Source organism: Heteronotia binoei, chromosome 1 (assembly GCF_032191835.1).
Source record: "Heteronotia binoei isolate CCM8104 ecotype False Entrance Well chromosome 1, APGP_CSIRO_Hbin_v1, whole genome shotgun sequence".
NCBI classification, from domain to species: Eukaryota; Metazoa; Chordata; class Lepidosauria; order Squamata; family Gekkonidae; genus Heteronotia; species Heteronotia binoei.
Window position 1 is genome coordinate 190,924,643 of NC_083223.1, and position 14,474 is coordinate 190,939,116.

The following is a 14,474-nucleotide window of genomic DNA, read 5'->3' on the forward strand; positions in this document are numbered from 1 at the left end:
GCAAAGGGGCAGGCAGGAATTGAAACCATGCTGAGTTACTAGAAGCAGGAATAGTAAATTGTTTTAAAATTTAAAAAATGTACAAACATTATTGTGTGTTAGCAATAACCTGTAGTCTTGAAATAAAATAAATAGCCATTGGTTGGTTATGATAGGAAGAAAGAACATGTACCTGCCTAATCAAAGGCTAGTGAATGGCAAAGAGAATTTTGATCTTACCTATTTCGCCTTGGAGAATATCAAACCTGCTCACACCATCCACAATTAACTTGGGGTTTTCTAGTATGTCCTTGAAAAAAGGAAAAAGAGAAAATGATTTTCACATTTAATAGCCATCTATTAAACAGAAATTCTAAATCTAGACTTTCAGTGTTTACACAATAAGGCATGAAGCTGTCATATTTATTTATTTATGTGATTTTTATCCTGCCCTCTCCCACAAGTGGGCTCAGGGCAGGGTACAACAGGAAAAGCATATTTAAAATTAAATATAAGTTAAAATCTTAAAAACCCAGTTAAACTATGTGATGGCAACATGATAACATAATAAACCCAAATGATATAGCTGTGTGTGATTCCAGACAGGTCCAACAAGACAATAATTGGCCCAACCACCAACTAATAATGTAAGTTGGTATTATAATTTGCATGACTGGATGAAGAGGGGCTGGTCAGAGCAGGGGAGGTCAGATGAGATAAGGGAACTGCTGCCTCAACCATAGGCCTGGAAGAACAGCTCCATTTTATAGGTCCCACAGAATTGCAGTTCCCGAAGGCCCTAATCTCAACCTTAAGCATTTTCTTTTTTTTAATTTATTTTTATTTTTTTTAAGGAAGTGACAAATGTATTGAAATTCAAACAAAAAATACAAACAAAAATCAAAAACACAACCAAGAGAAAGGAAAACTACAAAATACACATAAGTACCAAACCCGCCCACCACCTACCACCACATATAAAAGGAGCTTTGAGAGCATATAGAAATATCAAATCTAATGTCTCGTATCAAGTCCCATACTTTTCGCCCATATATACACTGGTTCCCAAGTTTTTATACATTCTTGCCAGTTTCCGTCTCTCAACCTTATGGTCAAAACATCCATTTCGGCAGACTCCAATAGTTTAAGTAAAAATTCTTCCTTATCCGGAATTTGGGGGGATTTCCAATATTTTGCAAAAAGTATTCTGGCAGTTGTGATCATATACATCAACACTTTTTTCTCCCTCCAAGCTAAATTTTCTCTACATACACTCAGCAGATAGAGTTCAGGAGAGTGTTTCAACCTTTTCTTTAAAACCTTTTGAATCCATATATTTATTTGTATCCAAAATTTCCTAGCATGCTCACACTTCCACCAAATATGGTAGAGTGTCCCTAACCTTTTTACATTTCCAACACTTGTCATTATAAGTTGGATTCATTCTGGCTAATCTCGCGGGAGTAAGGTACCATCTGTACACCATTTTATATAAGTTTTCTTTGAAAATTGTCGATTTGGTCAATTTGATATCATATTTCCAAATTTTTTCCCATTCTTCCAATTCAATAGAGTAGCCAAAGTCTTGCAGGCATCTTATCCAGCACTCTTTAACCGTTTCCGTTTGCATTTCCATCTCTAATAGCCAGCTGTAAATTTTGGAGATAAGTTTTTTGGGCTCATATATCATGGTATCAAATTCATTTACTTTGGCATCTTTAGGAAAGCCCACACTTTTATCAGATTGGTACATTGACTTGACTTGGCATCTAACCCACCAGTCCGGAATTGTATTTACTTCCAAGTTTAAGTTATTCTCGATGTCTAGCAGTGCTGCATAATTTTGAGGGGTTTTCCAATCATATAAATTTGGGTGTGTAGCTGGCTTCAACTGGTGAGACCCACAAAGGGGTATAAGTATAGATTTTTCTTTTAATCTCAGACCAAATCTTATAAATTGCCTTTCGAACTTCATGCATCTGAAAATTGCTACTTTTTGGCGAGATCTGGTACCAAATGTATGCATGCCAGCCTTTAGTCAATCCTGCGCCCTCTAATACTAATAATCTTTTATTTTCCAACAGGAACCAATCTCTAGCCCAGGCTAAACAGGAAGCTTTGTAATATAGGTACCAATTCGGTAAGGCCATGCCCCCTCTTAATTTACTCTCTTGAAGAACTTTTAGCTTTTTAGTGAAGGTGACAAACAATATGGACTGTCTGCCAGTGTCTCGAGGCGGCAGGAGGAAGGTGGCGGGCCTAGCTCGCCTGGGAAATTATAGATGTTTGTATGCAAATGCTAGAAGTGTTCAAAGTAAAATTGGTGAATTGGAATGTTTAGTGTTGGGAGAAAACATAGACATTGTGGGAATTTCAGAAACTTGGTGGAATGAGGAGAATCAGTGGGACACGGTGAATCCTGCATATAAGCTATATCGGAAGGATAGGGAGGGAAGGGTTGGAGGTGGGGTGGCTCTGTATGTCAGAGAGGATATACGGTCCAGTAAGGCTGAGATCAGAGAATTAGATTCACTTTTAGAAATGCTTTGGGTTGAAATAGAGGGCCCAAAAGGAAATTTAACTATGGGAGTTTGTTATCGCCCACCAAATCAAAAGAGAGAGGACGATTATAATATGATGGAAGGCTTAAAGATAGCGGCTAAACGTAAAAACTGTGTTGTAATAGGTGATTTTAACTACCCGCAGATTGATTGGGTCAATATGTGTTCTGGTCGAGAGAAAGAGATTGAGTTTCTTGATGCTCTCAATGACTGTGCTATGGAGCAGATGGTCTCAGAACCTACCAGGGGTGGGGCGATCCTGGATTTGGTCCTAAGTAATGCCCAAGACTTGGTGAGAGATGTAAAAGTGATTGCGCCGCTTGGGAGCAGTGACCATAATGTTATTGATTTCACCGTTTGTATAAATAGGGAGTTGTCCAAAAAGACCACCACAACCACGTTTAACTTTAAAAGGGGTAAATACACTGAGATGAGGAGGCATGTGAGGAAGAAACTGAAAGGAAAGGTACATACAGTCAAAACCCTTGGGGAAGTTTGGACGCTATTTAAAACTATAATCCTAGAAGCTCAGATAAAATACATACCACAAGTTAGGAAAGGCACAAACAGGCATAAGAAAAGGCCTGCGTGGTTAACAAACAAAGTAATGGAAGCTGTAAAAGGTAAGAAGGACTCCTTTAAGCGGTGGAAAACCAGTCCAAGTGAGATTAGTAAAAGGGAACACAGGCTGTGGCAAATCAAATGCAAGACTGTGATCAGGCAGGCAAAAAGGGACTATGAGGAGCATATTGCAAAAAACATAAAGACCAACAATAAAACTTTCTTCAAATATATCAGAAGTAGGAAACCAGCCAGGGAGGCAGTGGGGCCCTTGGATGACCATGGGGTAAAAGGATTACTGAAGGAGGATAGGGAAATGGCTGAGAAGCTAAATGAATTTTTTGCCTCCGTCTTCACTGTAGAAGACGAGAACTTTTTGCCCGCCCCAGAACCACTAATTTTGGAAGGGGTGTTGAAAGACCTGAGTCAGATTGAGGTGACAAATGAGGAGGTCCTACAACTGATAGACAAATTAAAAACTAATAAGTCACCGGGTCCGGATGGCATACATCCGAGAGTTCTGAAGGAACTCAAAGTTGAACTTGTGGATCTTCTAACAAAAATCTGTAATCTTTCATTGAAATCTGCCTCCATTCCTGAGGACTGGAAGGTAGCAAATGTCACCCCCATCTTTAAAAAAGGCTCCAGAGGAGATCCGGGAAATTACAGGCCAGTCAGTCTGACTTCAATACCGGGAAAGTTGGTAGAAACCATTATCAAGGACAGAATGAGTAGGCACATTGATGAACACGGGTTATTGAGGAAGACTCAGCATGGGTTCTGCAAGGGAAGATCTTGCCTCACTAACCTGTTGCATTTCTTTGAGGGGGTGAACAAACATGTGGACAAAGGAGACCCGATAGATGTTGTTTACCTTGACTTCCAGAAAGCTTTTGATAAAGTTCCTCATCAAAGGCTCCTTAGAAAGCTTGAGAATCATGGAGTAAAAGGACAGGTCCTCTTGTGGATCAAAAACTGGCTGAGTAATAGGAAGTAGAGAGTGAGTATAAATGGGCAGTCTTCGCAGTGGAGGACGGTAAGCAGTGGGGTGCCACAGGGCTCGGTACTGGGTCCCATGCTCTTTAACTTGTTCATAAATGATTTAGAGTTGGGAGTGAGCAGTGAAGTGGCCAAGTTTGCGGATGACACTAAATTGTTCAGGGTGGTGAGAACCAGAGAGGATTGTGAGGAACTCCAAAGGGATCTGTTGAGGCTGGGTGAGTGGGCGTCAACGTGGCAGATGCGGTTCAATGTGGCCAAGTGCAAAGTAATGCACATTGGGGCTAAGAATCCCAGCTACAAATACAAGTTGATGGGGTGTGAACTGGCAGAGACTGATCAAGAGAGAGATCTTGGGGTCATGATAGATAACTCACTGAAAGTGTCAAGACAGTGTGCGTTTGCAATAAAAAAGGCCAATGCCATGCTGGGAATTATTAGGAAGGGAATTGAAAACAAATCAGCCAGTATCATAATGCCCCTGTATAAATCGATGGTGCGGTCTCATTTGGAGTACTGTGTGCAGTTCTGGTCGCCGCACCTCAAAAAGGATATTATAGCTTTAGAGAAGGTGCAGAGAAGGGCAACTAAAATGATTAAAGGGCTGGAGCACTTTCCCTATGAAGAAAGGTTGAAACGCTTGGGACTCTTTAGCTTGGAGAAACGTCGACTGCGGGGTGACATGATAGAGGTTTACAAGATAATGCATGGAATGGAGAAAGTAGAGAAAGAAGTACTTTTCTCCCTTTCTCACAATACAAGAACTCGTGGGCATTCGATGAAATTGCTGAGCAGACAGGTTAAAACGGATAAAAGGAAGTACTTCTTCACCCAAAGGGTGATTAACATGTGGAATTCACTGCCACAGGAGGTGGTGGCGGCCACAAGTATAGCCACCTTCAAGAGGGGTTTAGATAAAAATATGGAGCACAGGTCCATCAGTGGCTATTAGCCACAGTGTATTTGTGTATATAACATTTTTTGCCACTGTGTGACACAGAGTGTTGGACTTGATGGGCCGTTGGCCTGATCCAACATGGCTTCTCTTATGTTCTTATGTTCTTAATCCTTGGCTTCTTGTTTTGCCATACGAAAGCCATAATTATTTTATTAAGTTTTTGGAAGAAGGAATTAGGTAGATGGACTGGGATCATCTGGAATAAGAATAGGATTCTAGGAAGAATATTCATTTTAGTTGTAGCTTTTCTCCCCAAAAGGGAGATTTGCAAGTCTCTCCACTTCTCCAGATCCATTTCAATTTCCTTAAAAATCTTCTCATAGTTTTCACGGTAGAGAGATTTCACATCATTTGTTAAATAAATCCCTAAATATCTGATTCTCTTCTCATTTTTAAAACCCGATTTATCCTCTAGTTGCTTAATTTGTTCTTTAGTCATATTTTTAGTTAAAAAATTTGGTTTTCTGTGTGTTAACTTTAAATCCAGAAATTTCTCCAAATTGTTGTAGACTTGTTTTCAACTTGTCAATCGACGAGATGGGATCTTCTAGAAAAAACAACAGGTCATCTGCAAATGCCTGGATCTTAAATTCTTCATTCTTTATCTTCAAACCTCTAATTTCAGTGTCATCTCTAATTTTTTGAATCAAGAATTCTATTCTAGTTACAAAAAGAAGAGGAGACAGAGGGCACCCTTGTCTGGTCCCCTGTTCTATTTCCACAAATTCTGAATTATTCCCATTTATATTAATTCTTGCATTTTGTTTAGTGTATATGGCCTCAATGAGCTTCTTAAAATTCTTACCACAGCCAATGGCATCCAATGCTTTGCTAATAAAGTTCCAATTCACGTTGTCGAACGCTTTTTCGGCATCTAACGAGATACCTGCAAATTGTTTATCAGGATGGTCCTTGTAAAATTCTAAGATGTTCAAAAAGTATCTTAAATTTTGCCGCATCATTCTTCCGGGTATAAATCCAGTTTGATCTTCCTGCACTATATTGGTTATAACTTTCTTGAATCTGTTCGTCAATATCGTCGCAAAAATTTTGTAGTCTGCATTTAGGAGAGAGATTGGTCTGTAGTTCTTGATTTCCGTTGGTTCCGTTCCTTCTTTATGAATTAATGAAATCAGTGCCTCCCTCCACGATATCGGAATTATAGCTGATTCCTGAATTTTCTCCAACAATTTTTTATAAGGAATTCAAAGCTGATCTTCAAAGGCTTTATATACTTCCACCGGGAGACCGTCCAAACCGGGCGTTTTGTTAGGTTTCTGTTGCTTGATTGCCTCAGTTATCTCATGAATTGTAATAGAGCTATCTAATAAATCCTGCTGTTCTTTCGTTATTTGTTTCACATTAACGCTTTTAATATATTCTTCTTGCCGTTGTTCTACAATTTCCTGCTTTTTGTAAAGATTTTGATAAAAGTTTTTAACAATTCGTTCCATTTGATCTTCTTGTGTGATCTCTTCACCTTCTTGATTTTTAAGTGATCTTATAATTTTTTTTCTCTCTCCTTTTTAAGTTTATAAGCTAACCATCTACTTGTTTTATTTGCATTTTCAAAAAAGTTTTGCTTAGCCCATTTCATTTTTCTTTCTAGTTCTTCTGTTAGCCATAAATTGATTCTATGCTGCGTGGCTTGTATTTTAACTTTTATATCTTTTGTGTTGCTAATTTTCTGCTGTTTCTCGAGTTCCTTTAATTCTTTCACTAGGTCGTTAAATAATTTAATACGTTCCCGATTTCTTTTGGCCGTATAGCTGATGGCCATACCCCTAAAAAAGGCTTTGAAAGTATCCCAGATATTCTGGATACTTGTATCTTCTTCTACGTTACGTTGAAAAAATTCCTTTATTTCCTTTTTCGCTCCTTCCAAAAATGCTGTTTCTTTTAAAATTCGGGCGTTCAAAGTCCAACGACTATTCCTTGGAGGATAATGTATCATCACTTGTAATGGATTGTGGTCAGCAAATGTTTTCGGGAGGATGTTAGCTTGATTGATTTGTGGGATTAAGCCTATCGACATCCAACACATTTCAGTCCTAGACCAGCACCTGTGGGCTTGAGAAAAATGTGTGAAATCTTCTGCTTGTGGATTTTTGACCCTCCAAATATCAATAAGATTTAGTTCTTCTACCATCCTGAGAAAGGTCTTAGGTAAGGCACTACATGATGGGCTTTTCTTTGACTTTTCAATTTTTTTATCTTTTTGGACATCAAATACCGCGTTGAAGTCTCCTAAAATACAACAAGTTTCCGTCTGCAGTTCCACTAATTTCTCATGTATATTTTTATAGAAATTTTCTTATTTGTCATTTGGAGCGTATATGTTTACAACCAGGATCTTTCTTTTGTTGATTGTTGTTTCTATTATTAAGATCCTTCCCAATTCATCTCTGTAGAACAGTTTGGACTCTATATTATGGTTAACATATATGGCTACTCCTCTTCTCTTCCCTTCATCACATGAACAGTATAACTGTCCCAATTTCTTGTACTGTAGGAATTTAGTATCAGTTTTCTTTATGTGCGTTTCTTGAAGACAAATTATTTGGGCTTTGGTCTTCTGAAGCTGTAGAAAGGTTTTCCTTCTCTTCTTAGGTTCATTTAAACCGTTTACATTTACAGATATAATGTGCAATCCTGTCTTATTATTCATCCTAATATCGTTTTACTTTCTTCTGTGGTTCTTTGATCTCTTTTGGTGTATTGTCTTGTTTTAACTCCTTCTCTTTTGCACTTGCAGGTATCTTCTACTTCTTTTCCACACAAGTCTGCTTCTCCTTCTCGATCTTCCCCTGTGTCAGACCCCTGATTACTTGAAGCTACAAAACTGTCCCAGAAGTCTTCCATTTTTTCCAGAGTAGTAATATTGTATCTCTTAGCTTGGTAAGTGAAAAAGATTCCTTCTGGGACCAACCATCTAAATTGAATTGAATGTTTTAATAGCCAATTAGTCAACCTCTTATATCCCAGTCTTCTTTGGCGAATTGTCCAGGGGACATCTTTCAAAACTTTGATGCTGGTATTTTGCCAAAGTAAGCCCTCATCTCTTGCCTTCTTTTGGATCTTTTCACAAGTCACAGTTCGAGCAAACCTTACTAAAACTTCTCTTGGCAAATTATGTCTTCTAGAGTAGGAGGAAGATATTCTCTTAACCCAATCGATCTCACTCCTTCCTCCCTCCAGTAATTTCTCCTTCTCTGTGTTTAGTATTTCCAAGATTTTGTCCTCTAAGTTCTCTCCCCTTGCTTCTGGGATGTTCTGAAACCTTAATACGTATGCCGCTTTCTCCATTTCCAGCTTAGCTACTCTGTCTTCCAAGTCCACTAGTTCAGTTTTATTCTCCCGCACCGTCGCTATAGTGGTTTTATTTTGATCTTCCAGGCTTTCAACTTTGGCCACCAGACTGTGTACTTGCTGTGTATTTGCTAAGAGTTGTTTTTTAAAATCTTCCATTTTGTCATTGGTTTTTTTAATCTCTCCCATCAGTTCCATTTTCATCCCTGCTAGGGCCTCCTGGTTTTGCTTAAAACCTGCCACCATTATCGCCTGCAGTTTCTCTAAGGCATCCTGATTATCCACTGGTGGAATGGGTTTTGGACCTCCCGGTGAGGTGCCCTGGCCCAGTTTTTTGGGTTTGGTCTCCACCTGTCTCTCTTTTCTCTCTTTGTCTCCCATACCCTTAATACTTCTCGACACCAAGTCAATATAGGATAGATCCCTCCTAGTTTTTATAATGTTTCTGCTTTCGTTACTATTCACAACACAAGCCAGTTACTTCTGAGTGTTAACAAATATTAACCACTATTAATAAGTCACTTCAATCACTATTGATAAGTCACTTTAGGACCTGAGTCTAGATCTCAATTTCAAACACACACCCTTTCATTTTGTTTTATCTCCCCAGGAGTCAATAAATCAATCAATTTGTGAATCAGTTCCACATTTCATCAACAAATAAACAAACAATAAATAATGAATCAATTTCCCATCCCACAGTCTCTTTTCATATTAACAATTCATTTTCTATCATTAATATTGCTCTGAATTCATGAAATATTACTCTCAGTTCAATATAGTCATTACAATTAGGACCAGCAATTAATTTTAGGCTCAGTCTTATTTAATTTTACTTCCCTTTCTTTCTTCTTCCTTCTTTTAGCTTCTTTCTTCTTTCTTCTTTCTTCTTCCTTCCCTTTTATTTAACAGCTTACAGTCTGCCTCTGGAGAGTTTCTGTATATAGTCTCAGTCTCTGTCTCTGCCTCTATTTCTCTGCTTCTTGTATCCTTTATATTTCTCGCCCTTTCTTCAAGAGAGAGACAGCCGCAGAGTTCCCTGCTAAAAACTGTCTCCCCCTCTCTTTGTTAAGCTATATTCGTCTGTTTCCCAGGGTCTTCTAGGCTTTTAACTTATAATCCAAGAAAAATAGACGGGACTGGTTACTCAGTCTTTCAGTGTTCCCTTGTGCGACTGGCTAGAAGCCCCGTCTCAGCTTGTTCTCTGCCTGACTTACTTGTGCCGCCATTCTGCACTCTTCATAACTTCCACACTTCCAACCCTCACCTCACTTTTCTCTCTTCTCTTTCTTCCCTTTTCTCTCTTCCTTCTCTCTACTTACACCTCTGTTCTACTTCCCCCTCTCTTTCTGTCTCTCTATCAGTTCGTCACCTTCCAGCCGCCTTCTGTACTTTCCCAGTCACTAGTCCTTTGCTCTTAGCACGCTCTCTCTCTCCGCTCTTCCCTTCACTCACCGCTCAGCGCCATTTCCCACCGTGCTGCCTCGCTCCCGACCGGGCACCAACCAGCTTCCCTCCGGCTTCTCCGTTCAGGACGCCCGCTGCTACCGCTATAGTCTTCTTCTCCTCACCGCCGCTCGCTCGCACAGCTCACCTCCACTTCGCTTCCCCACCAGTTCACCCAGGAACCTCTTTTCACAGTCCGCCGTGGCCGTCACCGATCAACTCCAGGGCCGCAGATGCCTCAGGCTCCAGTGACTGTCCAGTCCGCTCCTCCGACGCTGTCCAGCCGCCACCGCCACCAGCCGCTCTCGCCCAGCTAAAGCCTCTTACACGGCTTTTTCGCCACTCCGCCACACCGATCGCCCGCCGTCCGTCCTCCGCTCCAGGTTCCAGACGGCAATTTTGTTATTTCAATCTGATGTTTCTCTTCTTTTAGGTCAGTATTTGGCAATTGTTTAATTTTTGTCTTAGTTTAGGGCAACCCATCTGAGTTTTCTGTTGCCCCCTCCGCTCCTGTTCCGGAGGCCTGGTTAAAACGCCAAAGCGTTGGAGAGCTCCAGGCGAGGGACAGGCTGGAGTAGAAGGGACGCCTCCGCGTCTCCCCTAAACCCCCAACCAGCTCCCCCAAGCTTCGAGGCGTCTTGCAGACACTTCTTAAGAGACCCCCTGCAAAGAGGGACCTCTCTGGAGCGCTCCAACTCACAGTGCACGCCGGAGCTCAGCAAAGCCCTGTGCTTCACCACGCCATCTTTTTCCGGAAGTCACCATAAGCATGTTTCACCAGGCTAGCGCCCAAGCTGAAAATGATGTAGTTCTGGTCGAGGTTAGGCGGCTGTCCCTTAGGCTGGGGATGGCCAGTAAATGTTCAGCTGAGTGTAAAGCTCTTTAAGGAACATATTGGGAGAGACGGTCATGCAGATATGTTGGTCCCTGACAGCACAGGGCCTTAAAGATTACTACCATAACCTTGAACCTAATCCAGTACACAATTGGCAACCAATGCAGCTGGCAAAGCACTGGCTGTATGGGCACCCACACAGATGCCCCAGACAGGAGGTAAGCCATTGCATTTTGCACCAACTGAAGTTTCTGGCTGAGGGTCAAGGGCAGCCCTGCATAGAGTGAATTGCAGTAATACAATGTGGAGGTTACCATTGCATAGGTCACCATTGCCAAGTTGCCAGAGGAGAGATAGGAAACCAGCTGCTTGACCAGCCACAGATGGCAAAAGGCTGATCTGGCAGTATTTATGACCTGGGCCTCCATTGAAAGTGAGGCATACAGGATTACCCTCAAACTCTTCACTGTTGGTGTTGGCACTGAGGCTGTCCCACCAAGGGTAGGGAGTTGGATTATCAATTCCACACCACCATGACTCAGATGCAGGAGCTTCAAGAGCAAATTGGATAAACATATGGAGCAGAGGTCCATCAGTGGCTATTAGCCACAGCGTATTGTTGGAACTCTCTGTCTTGGAACTCTGAATGCTCTGTATTCTTGGTGCTTGCAGGGGGCACAGTGGGAGGGCTTCTAGTGTCCTGGCCCCACTGATGGGCCTCCTGATGGCACCTGGTTTTATTGGCCACTGTGTGACAAAGAGTGTTGGACTGGATGGGTCATTGGCCTGATCCAACATGGCTTCTCTTATTTTTATTTATTTACTTTGGATTTATATGTCACCCAGTCCGCAAGCGGACTCTGGGCGGCTAACATGTTCTTATGTTTTTAGGATGAACTCATGAAAATGTATTATGTAGCTAGGCCAAAAAACTCCCACCTGCACCTGAGCTTTTTGTGACATAGTTGATGAGAGCTGGAGCATGGCTGAGTAATCTGTTATTCCTTTGTCACACAAAAGAGCTGTTTCCTAACATAAATGGAAGCTGCTTTCCTGCTGTTGGTACTATCAAGTAAAGACCTGATGTGGTTTCTTTGTGGAGGTCACTAGGATTTTGTGCTTTCAGTCCCTATCCACTCAATATTCCTGAAATAAAAGTCCATTTGTTTGCTTGTATTCAATCAGCTTAATGAAATGAAAACAACATTTCCTGCCTGCGACTGCTTCGTAAGAGAGGTGTCACTGCCTATTCAGCTGATTGAATTAGATGTAGATTTCAGGAGTAATTGATGTCTGCAAAGGAGATGCTGCATTATGTTGCCACTCACTGTATTTCAGCATCTGCAACAGGATGCCCTTTAAAAGTACACAGCTCTCATTGCATTGAAAGTGGCTTTCATTTCTGAGGACACAGCCAGGAGAGAAAAGAAACTTTCTCCTGGTTTTGATTGTCAAGGAATCCTGTGGAAGATTATTAAACTTTCACTGCTACATGAATTTAGGGGGAGGTATTTGTGAGTTTCCTGCATTGTGTTGTCCTGCAGCGATAGGCAAGGGGCGAAACGGCAGGTGGAAGGTGCCACTGGAAGCCGCAGTCCCGATCCTGCATGTAGGCGGTTCAGGATATTGGTCGCCTGATGCTAACCCGGAGACGAAAGCATCTTTCGGCAGCACCCTGAACGACCAAGCAGCCTTATCTAGGGACAGCACTGCTTGCTCCACACGGAGAGGGGCCTAGAAAAGGTGGCCTAAACAAAGCTCGTCTCCCCCACCCCAGTTGGCTAGCCGCGGTCAACGGGCATCCTTACTTGCGGTCGAAAAATAACAACAAAGAAAAGGCATGCACCTGCCTCACAAAGTGTGCAAAGACTAAAGCTTGCGTGTTGGAACATCAGAACCATGCTTGACACAGTAGGCAGTGGTCGCCCTGAACGACGCTCTGCTCTAGTTGCCCACGAACTTCTCAGGTTGAATATCGACATAGCAGCTCTCAGTGAGGTCCGTTTCCCTGAGGAAGGTAGTCTTCAAGAACACGGTGCTGGCTATACCCTCTACTGGTCGGGTAAGTCAAAGGCTGAGAGCCGCCTTTCTGGCGTTGGCTTCATGGTCAGGAACTCCATTGCCTCCAAACTCGAAAACCTTCCAACAGGTCACTCAGATCGCATCATGTCCATGCGCCTCCCACTTCAAAACAAGCAGCATGCAACACTCTTCAGTGTGTATGCCCCAACCCTTCAAGCAGATCCTGCAGAAAAGAACAAGTTCTATGCTGATCTACGCAACCTCGTACGGAAGACCCCTACAGAGGACAAGGTGATCATCCTTGGCGACTTCAATGCCAGAGTAGGTAAAGACTCGGAAGCCTGGAAAGGAGTACTTGGCAAACACGGCATTGGCAACTGCAATGACAACGGGCGCCTCCTGCTAGAATTCTGCATGGAGCACCAGCTCACCATCACCAACACTATCTTCCAGCAGAAGAACAGTCTGAAGACAACCTGGATGCACCCACGGTCCAAGCATTGGCACCTTATCGACTACATTCTGGTGCGCCAGAGAGACCTTCGAGATGTCTTACACACCCGAGTAATGCCCAGCGCAGAATGTCATACGGATCATCGTCTTGTACGCTGCAATCTCCGTCTTCACTTTAAACCCACACCCAGGAGAGGAGGTATCCCTCGGAGGAAGTTTCAGGTTGGCAGCCTCCAGTCAGCCGAAGTTAAAGCTGCCTTCCAGGCAAAACTCCAGTCAAGAATTGAGGACCTCAGTTGCCCCACAGACCCTTCTCCAGAAGCACTCTGGGAACACCTAAAAACTACCGTCCTGCAGATCTCTGAAGAAGTCCTCGGGTTCTCCACAAGGAAGAACAAGGACTGGTTTGATGAGAACAATCAAGAGATCCAAGAATTACTGGCAAAAAAGAGATCTGCCTACCAAGCACATCTTGCTCAGCCCTCCTGTCCTGGGAAAAAAGCAACCTTTCGCGCTGCATGTAGCAACCTCCAGCGCAAGCTTCGAGACATTCAGAACGAGTGGTGGACCAAGCTTGCAGAGAGAACCCAGCTGTGTGCAGACACTGGTGATTTAAGAGGGTTCTACGAAGCCCTGAAGGCAGTATATGGTCCATCATATCAGGCTCAGAGTCCCTTGCATAGTGCAGACGGCCAAGTGCTCCTCACAGACAAGGCATCCATACTGAACCGGTGGTCGGAGTATTTTCAGGTTCTTTTCAGTGCCAACCGCGTAGTTCAAGATTCAGCAATCCACCTCACCCCACTTCAACCGGTGAAAACAGAGTTGGATGAGATCCCCACCCTAGAAGAGACTGTTAAAGCCATCAAGCAATTGAAAAGTGGCAAGGCAGCAGGAGTTGATGGAATTCCACCAGAGATCTGGAAGCATGGGGGCACAGTACTACATAGCTCACTTCACAAAGTACTTGTCACCTGCTGGGAACAAGGCAAATTACCACAGGACTTTCGCGATGCAATCATCATCACCCTATACAAGAACAAAGGGGAAAAGTCAGACTGCTCCAACTACCGGGGGATAACCCTGCTCTCCATCGCAGGCAAAATCCTTGCCAGAATACTCCTGAACAGACTGGTGCCCACCATTGCAGAAGAACTCCTCCCAGAGAGCCAGTGCGGCTTCAGAGCTAACAGGAGCACCACCGACATGGTATTTGTTCTCAGGCAGCTCCAAGAGAAATGCAGGGAACAGAACAAGGCTCTGTATGTGACTTTTGTCGACCTTACCAAAGCTTTCGATACCGTTAGCAGGAAAGGCCTGTGGCAAATCTTGGAACGTTTAGGATGTCCCC

At 42.7% G+C, this 14,474-nt stretch overlaps 1 protein-coding gene across 1 annotated transcript in view; it reads right to left on the reverse strand.

Annotated features, from left to right (window-relative positions):
* The window catches only part of CAPN13 (calpain 13), a 170,716-nt gene that overhangs the window by 125,795 nt on the left and 30,447 nt on the right, over positions 1–14,474 (reverse strand). The window contains exon 3 of the mRNA XM_060244658.1: positions 220–289. Within this exon, the coding sequence (XP_060100641.1) occupies positions 220–289 (70 nt within the window). The remainder of the gene's footprint in view (positions 1–219; positions 290–14,474) is intronic.